The 18,077-nt window shown below is 34.7% G+C and overlaps 1 protein-coding gene across 3 annotated transcripts in view; it reads right to left on the reverse strand.

Annotated features, from left to right (window-relative positions):
• Nucleotides 1-18,077, reverse strand: part of FOXN2 (forkhead box N2) — an 81,712-nt gene that overhangs the window by 11,124 nt on the left and 52,511 nt on the right. For all 3 annotated transcript variants that reach the window (XM_001375463.4, XM_016433790.2, XM_056818869.1), the window contains exons 3-4: nucleotides 16,558-16,682; nucleotides 13,537-13,601 (exon numbers count right to left, since the gene is read on the reverse strand). In XM_001375463.4, coding sequence (XP_001375500.1) covers nucleotides 13,537-13,601; nucleotides 16,558-16,682 — 190 coding nt within the window. The remainder of the gene's footprint in view (nucleotides 1-13,536; nucleotides 13,602-16,557; nucleotides 16,683-18,077) is intronic.

Here is an 18,077-nt window from a genome sequence, read left to right on the forward strand (position 1 = left end):
CTTGGTGTAGGATGTCTGGCATGTTGTGGAAGGGATTCTTCTTCAGATATGGTTTAAACTTGTCTGCCTATGAAATGATTTCCCCCAAGATTCATATAATTCTGAGGGCAACTAGGTGGTTCAATGGACAAAGAGCTAGGCTGCCTGGACACAGGAGGGCCTGGGTTCAAATTTGGCCTCAAACCATGTCCTGGCTGTGTGACCCTGGGCAAGTCATTACCCCCATTGCCTAGCTCTTACCAGTCTTCTTCTTCCTTAGAACTAATACATAAGTTAAAAAGATTCATATAATTTCCATCCCAGTAAGATATTTCTCTTAGTGAATATGGAATTTGCTTTTGTTTGAGCTCATACCTTTTAAAACCATCACTGAGGTGAAGAAATTATTAGCACCTCTGATTTGGGCAGAAAAAAGATAGCTAGCTCCAGTAGGAATCTGAATGGAGTCCCACACCATAATATAAAAATGCTTCTGGAGCAGAGCTGTAATCTGTTTTTTAAAAACATCTATTTCCTCTTTGGGTCCAGTCAAGTGGTCTAAGCATACTCCAATGGCCATATTTTTTCTATTTCTGTATCTGTTGATTTTTACACAAAAGATTTTCACCAAGTCACCCCATTATTTCCTGAATTTGCTCATGAGTATATTTTCTCAAAACATGCTGTTACCACAAAACACCAGGCCCCAACTTTACCTATGCTAAATATTTTTACCATGGTATTTTATTTCAGTCATATACTAGTTATAGGTCTAATTCCAACAATTCTCAATGATACAGTCCCTGTCAAATTTATCTTTACTCTCTAGAATTTCTAGTGCATATTGCTTACTACATTGCATATTTCTGTAAACATAAGAGAGTGAGTTTTTTAAGACTCAGAATTTCTCAGTTTTGTCTCCTGTGGAATTCTGATGAAGTTGGAATAATGCTTTACATTATTCTCTTTCAGCTTAGCTATTCTCTTTGGCATTTAGCTTGGTGAATATACAGACAGTTTCCCCCCCTCCCATTTCCTTTTCATTTTAAAGCTCTTTTGAATAGATATGTAATATTCTAGGAAAATACCTTCATACTAGCCCTCTATCCCTGGCTGGAAGCCTGTCTGTCATTCCTATACTTTAATCCATGATTCATACATCCAAATCCTATTCTTAAACATCATCTTCTTAACCAATTGTTCACTTCTCAAACTGCCTTTTTCTTCTGAATTCCTTGTCTTAAATGGATGTCAGTGACAGAAACAAAGCTATGACCTCGAGATCTTTAGTTTCTTACCCAAAACTTTATAACCTTCCATCTTCTTGAAAAGTTGGCTTTTTAATATTGTCCACTTATTCAAGCATTCACCACGTGGAAGGCTCTGTGAGAGGTACAAAGCCAAATAAGACAAGATTCCCTGCCCTAAAGAAGCATATATTCAAGCAAGGGACAACAGCTAACTAAAATAAGTAACAACTACACAAATAAAGACAGGAAAAAAAGGTATATTAAGTAAACCTATAAAATGCTATGAAAGTTCTTTTTTTTACTATATGCCCTGAGATCCTTTCTGACTATGATTCCCAACTAGTTTTATAGAAGAGTTGAGTGGTATTTAAACTGGGCATTGGAAAGAAAAGATTTGGAAAAGGAAAAATTGGGGTTGAGATGGAGCAATGAATTAGGAGTCCATTTTATATATAAGAATGATTTGAGCAGAGCATATATTTAGAGGTACAATTAAAAAAGAGATGAATAACTTAAGCTACGGTGAATAATTTGGGTATACTATTACTACTTTTATTAATTATTATCATTTAGATAGCACTTTAAGGTTAGTAAAATTCTTTACAAACATTATCTCATTTAATACTTGTACTCTGGGAGGTAGATGTGCTATTATTGTCCCAATTTACAGATGAGGCAACATATGCAAACAGAGATTAAATGACTTGCCCAGAGTCATACAGCTAGCAGGTTTCTAAGGCAGGATTTGAACTCAGATCTTCCAGACTCTAGACCAGCTGTTCTCAACCTCTCAATTTGTAGCAATGAGAATGCATAATGCATATCAGGTATTTACATTCCGAATCATAACTGTAGCAAAATTACAGTTTTGAAGTAGCCACCAAAATAATTTTTTGGTTTGGGGTCACTGCAACATGAGGAACTGTATTGCGGGGTCACGGCATTAGAAAGGTTGAGAACCACTGTTCTAGATCAATCACTTTATACACTATCCCACCTACCTAGCTGTCTCCTAGAGTACAGTTATAAGAATTAGAGTTGTATCTGTAGCTAGAATGTAGAAAACCATAAATATCAGACTAAGGGATTAAAACTTTATTTAGGCAGACAGTAAAGAATAATTAAAGCTTTCTGAGAAGCCTTCTTTATCTCTCCTGTGCCTCACATACTGCCTTCCATAGACACTTAAGTACTGAATGAAAGATACAAAAAGAAAAAATAATGAAGATCAAAGAATTGAAGATAGATTTCTATTTAGCAAGGAGGAGCAAGAGATAAAGGATATAGCAAAAACAATTAGACACATAAGAGCACTTTGCAGAAGAAATCAAGAATAAAAGGGTGGTCAAGTACCAAATACTGCACAGAGGAAAAAGAAAGGTAAAAAGGCTATCAGATTGGGTGACAAGTAAACTTAGATAACAGTTTCAGTAGAGTGGTATGGATAGAAGTCAAATTGTGAGTGATAGAGTAGATATTTAATGTAGTCTACCAGTCTACCTTTTTCTATATGATTGGCAAAGAAGAGAAAGACAAAGATAGGATGAAAACAAAGGGAAAGCAGAGTGGAACCAAAATTATTTTTGGAATTGTGAAAACCTAAGCCTAATTGCAAAGAAAAGGGATAACGAGAGAGAGAGAGAGAGAGAGAGAGAGAGAGAGAGAGAGAGAGAGAGAGAGAGTGTGAAGATATTCAGGAGAGAAAGTAAGGATAGCTAATGGTTTTGCAAATGGAGAAGAGTTCAAGGAAGTTCTCTTCCTCTGAGAAAGAAGGGGAAAAAAGGAAAGCATAGGTAATGAAAGGATCTGAAATGTATTAAGAAGAAAGTTGATGAAATTGATGTTAAAGGTTCTTCATCATCTAAAGCAAGAAACAAGACCACCAACTGAGAATGAAAGGGATATTTATAGAGCTGAGGTAAGCTGCAAAACTTCTAAATTAATTACAATGTGAGGCATAATACAAGATGAATTAAAAAACCACCATGTAGCAATGTTGGCATAGTGGAAGGTAAATAACATGAGTTTATTTATAGTAGACACAATTGGCACAATTCTATGACTTTCTCTAGGAGTACTCAATGGCATGAAAGCAGGATCAGAAGGTGAATGCTGAGCATTACCAACCCAAACTGGAGATTAACAACATGGGTGCAACTTTAATGCAGGATTAAGATATAGATATGAATTTAACTTAAAATGGATGCTTTTAGTGCATATGAAATTTAAAGGAAGCTAAGATAAAAAAATGGATTTATTGCAAGGAGTCTACAGGTAAATATTCCAATAAGCATTGCTATTTTGGTCTAATTCCAACAAAATATGCATCAGGGCTCAGTATAAGCAAATGCATTTTCTGTAGACTGAATGAATGTTTTTTTCTTTATTATTAGTTGCCAAATGTATGCAGATGCTATTTTGAATTTATAGTTGAATTCATAGCAGCTTTGCCATTTGTTTGTTGATCAAGAGATTCTAATATTATAACTACTACTTCGGGAATATGAAAACTTTTTTAAATTAAAAGGAGTCCTCATACTTTAAAATTTATTAAGCTTAATAAGTGTGAAACCTCCTTAAAAATACTCAAAGCTGTAGTAATCAAAGAACCCTGGAATATATCAGTTTGAAACAAAGTATGATTTTAGGAGTCATAGAAAGAAGATAATAATCAAGTGGAATTTATTTACAATTTCTATTTATAGTACTCATCTGTTCTGTTATTTGAAATTAAATAGAAAAACATCTTTGCTGTAATATTTGAAAACACATTTCAATTGGTGAAGTACCTTGCATTCATTTTAGAGGAGATGGATGTTAATGACTTCCCCTAAAATCCAATGCCAATGTCTCATTGTGTCAAAACTGAGCTAAATGGAAAAATAGTTTATTTACAGATTCTGCCAAGCATATTAATGAAGAACAGGCGGAATTGGTTTCACTGCATGCCTCAAGTAGGAAGAGGTATTATTTCAAGGGATACTTGGCCATTACACTTAATAGTGAAGAACATAGACTGGAGCAGTGATGGCAAACCTTTTAGAGATCGAGTGTTATCCCACCCCAAGACTGTGTGCCCTGCCCCACCCAACACACCCACAGGGGAGGGAAGGAAGTGCTCCCATTGGGCTGCTGGGTGGAGGGGCAGGTGAAGTGAGGAATGTCCTCAGTGAGTAAAGAGAGGAGGGGAGTGGTTCAAGTACTCTGTTCCCCTCCAGCTCTGCTGCCTGTGAGCTAGCCACCTTACCCATTGTGAGCTCCCATTGGGCTGCTGGGTAGAGGGGTGGGAATGTGGAAAAATGTCCTCAGATGTGCTGGAGAGGGGGTGGGGTGCAGCTCCATCTGCCTTTCTAGTAATGAACTCTGGCGGGAGAAGCAGAGGGGATGCAGCAGAGGCATATACTCACAGAGAGCACTCTGCATGCCATTTTTGGCACCCATGCCATAGGTTTACCATCACACTAGAGGAACATCATAAAGACAGTTGCAGTTTAAATAACAATGATGCCAAGTAAGGCAGAAAAAAAGTATGTAATATAAGTCCTCCAAACTCTGTCAACATATACCTGGATACCTGGTGACTACAATGTGAAGGTAGACACAGGAAGGACAATGAAAAAGATGGTTTAGGATTAAAGAAAGAAGAAAACCTAAAGGGCTATATACCAATCATAAATCTAGTATTTTTTTTAATGGGAAAGAGAAGTAGAAAGGAACCGGACATGGTGAGCCCCATTTAGCATCACAAAAGAGAAATGAGCTATATCTAAACATAAGGAAATAACAAGCTGCCTTTGTATACTCAAATCACTGAATAGTGAGGATAAAGGTGAAGTGGAAACAATATTGGAAATTAAAACAAATTCCATTTGATCTAAAGTGGTTCTGAAAAAAGAACTAGACAAAATAAATGAGTTATGATCGTTGTCATTTCTTTAAATAAATTATCCAGTGTAAAAAAATGACCACAACACTATGAGTTCGAGAGCTCTGAACACCTCCAATAGTGAACATTCAATCTCCTTTCCAAATACAATGGGCTAAGAAGAAATATACTGTAGAAGATCATATGCAATGTGACTTCACAAAAGTGAAAAGGAGTCTGAAAACAAGTCGGTAGAAAATACCAAGTGAGATCCAATAAAGTAATGTAATTCCAAGTTTATGTACAGTTGAAACTAGGAGACAACAAATATATATGGAACAGATCAGCCATTCCAATTACTTTATTTTTAGTATGGATGACCAAAAAAACAAATAAAAATTGATTACATTGAAATTGCTTATCAGCTCTGGGAGTGGGGAGGGAAGAGGAAAGGGAGAAAACAAGAATCATATAACTATGGAAAAAAAATTTTAATCTATCACACATTTAACCTCTGTAATTTCACAGGATCTACTGTGCTATATGAGGAAGTGAAAATAATGTTCAAAAAAATGAAGTTGGGAATAGCAGCTGGACCTGATCAAATGTTTTGCTCAGCTAGAATGCGTCTGAGACCAGATCTGAACCCAGCTCATTCCAATTCCAAGTCTGGTGTTCTAGCCACTGTGATAACCCAGCTGCCTTTCCTCAAGATCTTAACATTTCATGGATATCAGCAGACAAGTATGTAGGCCGCTCATTAGTTATCCCTTGTTCTCATTATATAGCAACCCACTTTTTCTTGCCAGGCATACACAGCTCTAGTTAAAAAACAAACAAATCAACTTTTATGCTACTTCTGTATATTTTCTCCTTGGTAATATACTTTTTGAATCATAGATTCAAAATAAGAAGAGTATTCAGAACTTATGATCTAAGAGATCATCAATTTCAATCTTGTTTTACAAATGAAATGAAGAGGAATCTAAGAAGACAAAATTTAGTAAGAATAATGGAAAATCTTCTATTTCCACTGAAAAAAAATTTTTTTATAAGACCAGGGAGAATGGCTAGCTGGCAATGCATCTAAAAATGGGGCTAGCTCAATAAGAATAAATAATATGTTGTAGTATGTGAAGATGGGATTAACTCTCCCCTGCCCATTTTTAGATTTAATCACCAGAAGTGTATACACCCCACCTACACTTGAGTGGGGGAGGTCTGTGACCCACTTGTGTGATAGTGGATGACAATCAGAATTGACTGATTGCCCCCTGGGCAGTCCTAAGCAAAGCTTTAGCTGTAAAATAGAAGGAAGTCACAGGAAGTGATGAAAAGGAGTGGTCTTTAAAAATGCCAAGAACTTCCTGTGAAGGGTCTTTTGCCTTGAACTTGTTCTTGAAGGAGCTCCAGCTTGGGACCTCAGACTGCTCTTGGCTTTTCCCCTTATGTGGATGAGTGAAAAAAGGATTCCTTTCTGGATTTTCTGAAGAGACTAGCCTCAGGAGAGGTCCCCCCTCTTAGAGAGGCTCCATTATTGAAGCCCTTGCTTTATTCCTCCCTGGATTTACTGAAGCCCTTGCTTTATTCATCCCTGGGTCCTCGGCTCAAGGCTGAGGCCCCTTCAGTTGAGGACTAATTAGCACTGCTTGGTTGAACCAGGGGCCAGAACACAATACTTAGTGTGTTAGGTTAGATATTTTACCCTATCCTCTCTCTGATTTCCTTACTTTCATTCTTTCTATATTTTATAAATTGCTAAAAAATCATTTGCAATTAATTAAATTCCTGGTGACCACACTCTGATGAATTCAGTCCAACCATAATTTTACCCCTTACATTCTGGCCCTTACAAGTATAGGAGTCAAAATTATAAAACAATGAAAAACGGGAAGTCAGTCTTAAGAGTAGTGGCCTGCATTCAAAGAAATAGTGTACCCAGACCTAGAATAGTGACAACCCTACTCTGGTCTGCCCTAGTCTGAACATATCCAGAGTAGAGGAAAGGAAGAGCTAAGTGTGAATGTGTTGGAAGGATCATGAGCAGGATGGGGTAGGTCCTTAAGCTCCTAACCTGTAATTATCAGCTCAAGGAAAAGAGAGCACTTGGTATAGAGGTTGGAGGGACTTCTACCTATCTTCTAAGCACTGGAAAAGACTCATGTTAAAGAAAGATTATTCCAAATCTTTTGGTTTGGTCCTATAGTAGAACTGGGAGATACTGGTGTAAGTTAAGTTGCAGAGAAAAGAATTTTGGACTGATTTGAGATTTGATCAGAGATTTTCAAAATTAAGGGATTGCTCCTCGTTTAAGGTTTTAAAGTCAAGATTAGATGATCATTTATTAATGGTGATTATAATGATGATTTCTTTGGAGCTGGATTAGATGGCTGCTGAGATTCCTTCCAAACATAACCTTCTGTGACTGTGTGATTGTCTTCACTCAAGGTTTTGAGGCAGAAGCTAAATGATCCACTGGTCTGGTATACTGTAGAATAAATAGATTCTTATTCAGATACAAGTTAGACTAGATGGCCTCAGGGGGATACCTCTTCTAATTCTTGAAATTCATAAATATCCCCTCATTACACTCAATTGCAAAGAAAGTAGGTATTAACTCTTATTTAATACTTTCCATTTCTTCCAACAAAAGTTGGGAAAAAAGAATACAGTAAATATATTGGTTAAGAATTATTTTACTATGAAAAGATTAATGTGTCTCATTTTCCTTGTCTGTAGAAACAAACGTGTTTAAGAAGGTTGTTTTTAAGGTCACTCACTCTATATTTTATTTTTTGTCTTTTAACTAAAAAAAATTTCCCAATTACATGAAGAAACAATTTTTAACAACTATTTATCTCTTTTGCAATTAAAATTCTCTTCCCCACGCCAATGTGGTAAACCGTCTGTTATAGTTTACATCAGTGCTGTATACAACACTCGATATTGTATACATATATATTCATGCCTTGAAAGACATTTCACACATACAATAAAAAAAAACTAATGAATGAAATAAAATGAAAAAGTGGCATGCTTTGATCTTAATCTGCCTCCCAACAGTTCCTTCTTTGGCTATGGATAGCATTTTTCATCCTGGATTCCTTGGGGTTATCTTGGAACTTTGCTTTGCTGATAATAGTTTTGTCTTTCCCAATTGACGATCATACAGTTGTTACTATAGTACTGTAGTCCTGGCTTTTGCTCACTCCACTTTGCACCAGTTCACATAAATCTTTCCAGGTTTTTCTGAAATTGTCCCGTTCACCATTTCTTATGGCACAATAGTATTCCACTACAACCACATACCACAACTTGTTCAGTCATTCCCCATTTAATAGATATCCCCCTCAGTTTCCAGTTCCTTGCCCCTACTAAAAAGAGCTGCTAAAAATATTTTTTGTACCTATCTTTGCCCCTATCTATGATCCCCTATCTATGACGAGTAATGATATTACTGGGTCAAAAGGTATGCATACTTTTATGGCCCTTTGGGCATTATTTCTACATACTTTCCAGAATGGTTGTTCACAGTTCCACCAACAGTGTATCAGTGTCCCAATTTTCCTATATTTCCTCCAATATTTATTATTTTCCTTTTTGGTCATAAGAGAAAATCAGATAGGTGTAGAGTCGTCCCTCAGAGTTGTTTTAGCTTTCATTTCTCTAGTCAATAGTGATTTGAAACTTTTTTTTCATATGACCGTAGATAGTTTTAATTTTTTCCTCTGAAAACTGCCTGTTCATATCCTTTGGACATATATCAATTGGGGAATGCTTTGTATACTTATAAATTTGACTTAGTTCCCTACATATTTGAGGAATGAGGCCTTTGTCATAGATACTTGTTAACCACCTCCCCCTCCAATTTGTTGTTTCCTTTTTAGTCTTGGTTACATTGGTTTTGTTTGTACAACCCCTTTTTAATTTAATGTAATTAAAATTATCCATTTTATTTTTTTTTTTGGCAATGTTCTCTATTGTCTGGCTTGGCCATAAAATCTTCCCTTATCTATAAGTCTGACAGGTAATCTATTCCATGTTCCTCTATTTTATTTATTTCATCTTTTATTTCTAGATCAAGTATACTTTTAAACTTTATCTTGATATATGGAATGAGATGTTAATCTATGTCAAATCTCTGGCATACTATTTTCTAGTATTCCCAGCAGTTTAAGTTCTGCGTCCGTCCCCCCCCCCCCCCCCCAGCCTAGATCTTTGGAGACATTAATTACTGTGTATAGACTACATAACCTAATCCTTGATCTACTACTCTATTTACTAGCCAGTACCAGGTTGTTTTGATGATTAGTACTTTATATTATATATATAGTTTGAGATTTGGTATGGCTAGTCTCCCTCCTCCATATTTTTTTTCATTAATTCCCTAGATATTCTTAAACTTTTGTTCTTTCAGATGTATTTTGTTAATTTTTTTCTAGTTCTATAAAATAATTTTTGGTTGTTTGACTGATTTGGTAGTGAATAGGCAAATTTACTTAAGTGAAATTGCCATTTTTATTATGTTGGCTCAGTCTATCCATGAGCAATGAATGTTTTTCCAATTGTTTAGATCTGGTTTTATTTGTGTGAAAAGGGTTTTGCAATTGTGTTCATATAGTTGATGGGTTTGTTTTAGCAATGGTAGTCTCCAAGTACTTTATATTGTCAATAGTGGTTTTAAATGGAATTTCCTTTTCTATCTCTTGTTGCTGGACTTTGTTGGTAGTTAACAGAAATGCTGATGATTTATGTGGGTTTATTTTGTATCCTGCAACTTTGCTAGTTGTTGTTTCTCAGTTTTTTGGTTGATTCCCTGAGGTTCTCCATGAATACTATCATATCATCTGCAAAGAGTGATAACTTTGTTTCATCATTGCCTATTCTTATTCCTTCAATTTCTTTTTTCTGCTCTTATTTCTATAACTAGCATTTCTAGTTTAGCATTAAATAGTAGTAGTGGGGCAACTAGGTGGATCAGTGGGAAGGGGGCCAGACATGGAGATGAAAGGTTCTGGGTTCAAATTTGGCCTCAGGCACTTCCTAGCTGTGTGACCTTGTGCAAGTCACTTAACACCAACTGCTTAGCCCTTAGCATTCTTCTGTCTTGGGACTGAAATACAGTATCAATTATAAGACAGAAGATTAGGGTTAAAAAAAATAGTAGTGGTGATTATGGGCATCCTTGCTTCAACCCTGATCTTACTGAGGACTTGAGTTTATGAGCATTACAAGTAATGCTTGCTGATATAGTTTTAGATAGATGTCATTTATCACATTAATGAAAAGCTCTATTTATTCCAATGTTTTCTAATTCTTTAAAGAATAAGGTTTTGAAACCCTTACTTTCTGTCTTAGTAACAACTCTAAGTTAAAAGGGCAAATGCTAGGCAAATGGGTTTAAGTAATGTGCCCAGGGGCACATAGCTACAAAGTGTTTAAGGCATATTTGAGGTTTAAGGTCCCTTACTTTACAAAGAAATTTTAAAGCATCAATTTGTCAAAAGTTCTAAGTTGAAATGAGGATACAAAGAAATAGAATGTCCCTGCCTTTGATTTTACAACCTCATTAAAAATGGCTTTTCATGGGGCAGATGGGTGGCTCAGTGAAAAGAGGGCCAAGGCCCTGGAACTGATATTTAGTATTGATTCCAAGACAGAAGTTAAGGATTTTATATTATTCTTAATGGCTTTTTGTGACCTAAGAACTCCGATCAATACAATAATCAACCATGAGTAGAGAAGAGATGAAGATGAAAACTATCCATTTCCTGATAGAGAGTTAATGGATTATGTAGAATGAGACACATTTTTTGCACATGGTCAGTTTAGGAATATTCTTAGATCAACTATATATTGTTTTTATTTCTCCCCTCATCCTCAGGTAGAGTTGAGGAAACAAATGCTTTAATAAATGAAAATTGTCTCCAATAGTTTTTTATTGTTTTTGTTTTGCTCAGTACAAATGCCAACCATACTAATTACACATCCCCGCATAACCATAGCACCAAAGAAAATTTAATTGTTTCTCCCTTTTTTTAGTTTTTTTTAGATACTTTGTTCCCAAGTAAAATTTAAAAAATTATGTTCCTAAGTAAAATTCTATGGCTAGAATCAGAAAACTATTAATTTTGGGCTCAAAGTAGGGAGTTATTCAACACAATCATGAGAATCACTCAAATAAGAAACAGGTTGAGTTCTTTTTTAAAAAAATAATTAACAGTCTTGTTTCTTTCTAACAACTACTAGTATGGATTAGGATGTCACTGGGATTAGTCTCACTAAATGTTTCCTGAAAAAAAAAATGTTAATTGGTATAAACTGGGTCCAATGGTTGCTTATGTGTATTTGTTTCCTTAATGTAAGTGGAGTCTATTGGTAGGAAGCAATGTAAAGAGTTTAGTGGTCCTATCAATTGAAAAAATATAAGATATTAAAGTAAAAAATTGACCTGTAAACAGAAAAGAATGTAATTAGGGTCATATTCACTTCAAAATGCTTAAAGAGTACAGTATTCGCAATATCATCCTTCTCTTTGATCATCTGTCTTACCAGAAACCTGGATTCCACGCCTGGCTGTCCTCCCTCTGCCTTTCTGCCTTATCAGGGTTCAGTCCTCCACAAAAGCATCCTGGCTATGCTCCAATTTAAGTAATGCCTACTTCTCCCTCTCATCTCCGCTTTCCACCTCCCTTTCTGGTGTTGTCTTTCTCTATTAACCCCTAGAGGGCAGGAATAGTCTTATTTCCCTGTATTTGTATTTTTAGCACTTAGCATAATGCCAGGGCAACAAGTGCTTAACAAATTATCTATCTAGGCTGATTCTGGTATATAGTTTAAATGGTGATAAAATGCCAGCAATTAAAAATAGGGCTTGTAGTCCTAAAAGAGATCCTATTAGTCTTATGATGGTGAACTTACCAGGCAGAATAATTACCTTTTGATGTCTATTTCTTATCCAATTATGTTAAGGAAAGAGGGCTGAAATTCAATCAGTAATTATGCAGTTTTAAATAGAAATGGTCCTATATAATAGTCTCTCAAAACATACATATAAGAGAATCCTAATGAAAAAGATATATCTACTGGAATTATTGACCCAGAAAAATATAAAGTGTTATGAGTATTATTTCAATTAATTGATGATATTTTTAGCATCTTTGATTTTATAGCCTGATTAATAGTTAATAGTCCCTAACCTCTCTATAAATTGCTAAATTCTTAACCATAGTTGTTACATCTTAGAACTAGGCTTTGCCCTAAATTGAATATACAAACAGCTGTTCATCAGATCAAACATTTAGAACTGGGAAAGACTTAAGAGTCATTTAATACAATCCCCTCCTTTTACAAACAAGGAAGTTAAGGTCCAAGTAAGTTAAGTGATTTGCCCAAGGTGCTCCAGTTCCCCTGATAAGCATCAGTACAAAGATTTGAACTGAGGTCCTTAGACTGTAGATCTATGATAGTACTACTTTCCAAACTCAACAAACAAGACAAAGTCCAACAAAAAATACACACAACTTTATTTTATTCTCTTGCCTACTCAGCATACAATTCTGCTGAAACTTATAAACTGATATATTGTAATAGAAACATCTAAATAATAGTAATAAAGCTAACATTTCTATAGTGCTTACTATGTACTCAGCATTTTACAATTATCTCATCTGAACCTCACAACATCTAAGAGATAGGTGCTATTATAATCCCATTTTACAAAGACAGGAACTGAGGCAAACAGAAGTTGTGTGACTTGGCCATGGTCACATAGCTAGTAAATATCTAAGTCTAGATTTGACCCAAGATCTTCTTGACTCCAGGCCAGATGCTTTATCCACTGAAACATCTAGCTGCTTTCCAAAATAATTGTAGAAATGGGAGAGAGGGGAGAGAATTTCACTTTTACACAAACTCAGTGGAATAGTTTCCTAAGTTTCAAGATAATCATATTTTCTGTTAAGTCTACTCTAATGAATGATAGCTGGCTATCCTAAAACAAAATCAGTCCCACTATCCTCAGTCTAGATATTTAACCCTAAGAAAAAGAAAACATGACTAAGTTCACTGAAGAGTTTACAGCTGAAGTTGGCAGGAAAAGCCTATGAGCTGACCTCAAATTAAATGGCAGGGACCAGCTGGAAATGGAAGAAGAAAGTAGTTCTTAGATACACATGCTGCATACAATCAATGTGAAACCTTTGATGCCACACCTTGCACACAGTTGGTGCTTAGTCACCTTTTTATGAACTAACCTGGTAAGAATATTGTTCAATTAGGACAAAGAATTGAGCTATGAATTTAACTGACTGAAATAATGGAGCTGAAAGTTATGATGGCATTATTAAGAAATTAAATTCTATAAGGAATTAGTCACATGCTTTCAGATGTTCTTTTTTATAAAGAATTTTTTTAGCAAATGTATCAAATTTTTATACATACCTTTCAGAGTTCGAACTTGGCTCTGCTTTAGTACAGAGGTTATATAATGAGGTGGTGATGATCCACTAAAAAAACAAACAAACATCACAACAAACGTTTTACTAACGTTCCTTTTTGTATTTAATTCTTAACTGTCAATTTTTTAAATTAGCTAACATATTTATATTGTTGGAAGGTAGAGTAATATAATGGATAGAGGGTTGGCCTTTATTATCCAGGTTCAAGGCCTACTGACTCAGATTGGCTTTGGGACTCTGGGCAACATTTTAGAACTCCAGGCAATTCTCTAAAATCATTAAATTCAGAACAGTTGTTGATTTGCACTGGTGAAGGTAGTTTCCATATCAGGAGTTCTTCATACAGATGAAAAGTATGGGCTTTGTTATCCAAGTCCTCTCCTTAACATTCCTTCCATTATAATGAAAAAAAAAATTATACTGTCTCTAATTGCTTCCTGAGATGACATTTGGTTCATGATTTGGTACTGGAGAAATTTAGGAAAGACTTGATGCTTAAATGATGAATGTATTAAAATAGGGACAAAAGTTTCAATAATCCACAGGGTTTAAAAAAGTTTGCTCTGTGTAGACTTATTTCTACAGTCAACCAATTGAGTATATCTACACATTGGGATTAAAAAGAATTTATACTAATAAAGATTCTACACATTAAATTTGTTTTCACTAATACTTCTATCTACCAGATGGAACTTAACACCAACATTAAAACTTTTAAAAAAGTAATCATAAGAATCTGGAAACTGTCTGGATAAAAAAAATCTACTTCTATGATATCTATGTTAGAAAAAATGTGTGTTGTATCAAATAAAATGTCCAGCTTTTAATGACCATAATATTGTTGATTTACTATCACGTTTATATATATAAACACACTTTTTTTTCCTTTGGACTTCTGAACTACAACTTTATGTCACAGAGGATCTATCAGGGAATAAAGAGGCTGTTATTCCGTTTTGGAGATAAGGTCCAGACTGATAAGTGATGTGTTTGAGATCACATAGCAAGTGGCAGTAGTAAGTAGGAGAGCTGGGATTCAAGTCTGAGTCCTATGACTCCAAAGTCAGTACCCTTGCCACAGTGCCAAATCTCCTCTGTTGAACTCTAAGCTGGACCTGATGACTTCTGGATTCCTAGCCCCATGATTCTGTGCTGATCGTGGTAAAATGCCATGGTGATAATAGTTACAGTAGAGTTGGTAGTAATGGTCTAGAAAGCGGTGATATAGTAATAGTAATGATAATGGAGGTAGTAAAAATGCACAAAAGGATTTCAGTTCAAAGGGAGATCATTCAGATAAAAAAATTGTTTCTGTAGAAACTATTTCTGAAATAAAGTTATCAAAACACTATATCTAGGTGTGTGCCTGTAGGCTAGTCACTTCAGCTCTCTTGGACTCAGTGTTACCATCTGTAAGAGCAGTAAGTTACAAAAGAATCTAAGATTTTTTCCAGATATTATTATTCTAAATGAGGAAAATTTTATCTCATTATGCTAATGCTAATGAAATGAGTAGAACCAGAAGAACTATATGACTACAATAAACAACCTGCTAAAAGGCAGTTAGACTCAGATCAATTGCTGTGATTTCAAGTTTAGACATCACAAGACAAAACACTTCCTTAATCTAGGATGGGAAAGGAAGGGAGAAGATACAAAATTTTGCCTGCATTGCTGATGTAGTCATTTTGTGAGATTTAATTTGTTGGGGGTGTAGTAGGGGGTGGGTGTGGAGAGAAAAAATCTGAAAAATGTGTTCAAAACAAAATGCATATTAAAAAAAGTTGATATGGTTATGCCAAAAAGGTATCCTTTATACTGTGTCATTGTTATGATTTGTTTTTGGTTTACACAAAGCAAAAATTATAATAGGCTCAGTAAATTCCTGAAGACATGACATGGGAAGAAAAAAAATCATTAATAGAATGATAAATATTTTATAGAAATATTTAAAAAGGTACTTTAAATATGTATTATTTGTGGGTTTCTAGAAACACTGACAATTCTTATTAATTCATAGTTTAGGGGGAAATACAATTTCTTTTACTCTAGAAAAAACAGCTGTAAAAACGGATAGGTTTTTATTAAAATTGTATTAACTAGTTGCCGGTTCTTATTGACCATGTCCTTTCACTCTAATAACACAATTAAAGGCTAAAAATATTTAATTGTTTTACTACAGACATGTTAATTTGACTTCTTATAAAATCTGTCCAAATATAATCTTCACTCTCCCACTCCTTATTGTGGTGAGATAATCTTTACAAAAATTCACCAAGTTAAAACTTTAAATTCTCAATGAAGATTTTTAATGGACTTGAAAAACATTAAAAACAAACCACGAATATGACACACTTTTTTGCAAGCTCTTTACAATAGGTCTACAGAATTCTGCTTAATTTAAATAATGATTGTATACAGCTCAACAGATCTAAAAGAGCTATAGAATGCTTCTTTGGACAAATGAAACTCCAATTTAAAGATATAATACATTTAAGGTCTGGGTAAGGATAACAAATATAGGGGGTCAAAAGAAGAAATTGTATCCCAAAACAAAGATTAGAAAAATTACAAACATTTTATTGGCAAATAAATGGAAAGCTCAACCATTTTTTTTTTACTTAGCAAACTTCCTTAGCATCAGAGTGACTAGCTTTGGGAATTCAATGTGTTCTTTATAGAGAAAAGAAACTTTTAAATGGAAATAGTGAGAGAACTCACTAAATCAAAACTAAATAAATATGAAAAATTTAAGTGGCAAAAAATATTATTTCCTTAATGTATGTTCCTTCCATATCATTGGGTCTTAGAAACATTTGTTTGAAAATATTTTAAAATGGCTACTTATTTCTCACAGGTATGAACGAAATAATCCCAACATGAGGGTACAAAATTGCACTCTCATCTTAAATTTGGTTTTAAATGAAAACTTTGCCATTTCTCCATTTCAGACATCCCCAAACACTTAAACTGTTAATTATTTGTAAACTGAATAAACCCTTACTTTTGTGGTGATGCAGGAGGGGTGTAAAATGCAAGTGCTGAGGAAAAAGGCTGCTTCTTCAGTGCTTGTATAAGATTGGGTTTATATTCTGGATCAACACACCATAAGGAACCTTTTCCATTCACCTAGCAGTAAAGAACCAACAGCATTATTATTTTTTAAGTTTTTAGAGTACATGAATACCCAAAATTTATGTGTTATTTCCAGTCTTAACAAACTTACAGAGAAGAGGGAAAATGAAGAAAGTTATAGGAATGGGTGAAGAGAATGTATGATCCCATGTATTAATGCTCTTAAGAAGCTGAACAATCTATATGGGAAGACAACTTATATCAGCATTTTCCAAGATGTTTTCTGTGGAATACAAGTTTTCTAGCTTCCTCATAGAATATTAAAAGTGAAACTGTATATCAATAATATAGATGACATGTGACAATGTTTTTCCATACTTGGTGGATAGCATGCAAAGTCTAGAAAACTTCATTTGACAAAGGATATCAATTATAATTAATTGCTAAACTAATATTATAAATAGTAAGTACCATGAGTTCAAAGTAAGGAGAAAGCACCAAAGCAATCTGGTACTGGCTAAGAAATAGAAAGGTGGATCAGTGGAATAGATTAGGGATAAATGACCTCAGCAACCTAAAGTGTGAAAAACCCAAAGATCCCAGCTTTCAGGATAAGAACTCACTATTTGACAAAAACTGCTGGGAAAACTTGAAAACAGTACAGTAAAAACTAGACATAAAGCAATGCCTTGCACCCTATACTAAGATTTGGTTGAAATGGGTTTATAATTTAGATATAAAGGGTAATAAATAAGTAAATTAGGGGAAGATAGAATAGTTTACTTGTCAGATCTATAGAAAATGAAGAAATTATGACCAAATGAGACAGAGAACATTATATGGTGTAAAATGTATAAAATGACTGCATTAAATTAAATGTTTCTGTATAAACAAAACCCAAGATGACCAAGGTTAGGAGGGAAACAACAAATGGGGGAAAATTTTTATAGCAAATTTCTCTGATACAGTCTCATTTCTCAAATACATAGAGAATTAAGTCAAATTTAAAAGAATGTAAGCCATTTCCCCAGTCGACAAATGATCAAAGGATATGAATAAGCAGTTTTCAGACAAAGAAATCAAAGCATCTATAGTCATATGAAAAAATGTTCTAAATCACTTAGAGAACTAAAATTAAAACAGCTCTAAGATGCCACCTTACACCTATCAGATTGGCCAATATGATTGTAAGGATGCGTGATAAATGTTGGAAGGGACATGGCAAAATTGTGCATTACTGGTGGAGTTGCAAACTGATTCAACCATTCCTGATGGCAGTTTGGACCTGCGCCCAAAGTGCTATAAAACAATGCTTATCCTTTGATCCAGTTAAATACCACTACTTAGGTCTATATCCCAAAGAAATTAAAAGAAAAAGGGGGAAAGGAACTATTTGCACACAAATATTTATAGCTGTTCTTTCTGTGGTGCCAAAATAATTGGAAATTA

This window comes from Monodelphis domestica, chromosome 1 (genome assembly GCF_027887165.1).
Source record: "Monodelphis domestica isolate mMonDom1 chromosome 1, mMonDom1.pri, whole genome shotgun sequence".
Lineage (NCBI taxonomy): Eukaryota > Metazoa > Chordata > Mammalia > Didelphimorphia > Didelphidae > Monodelphis > Monodelphis domestica.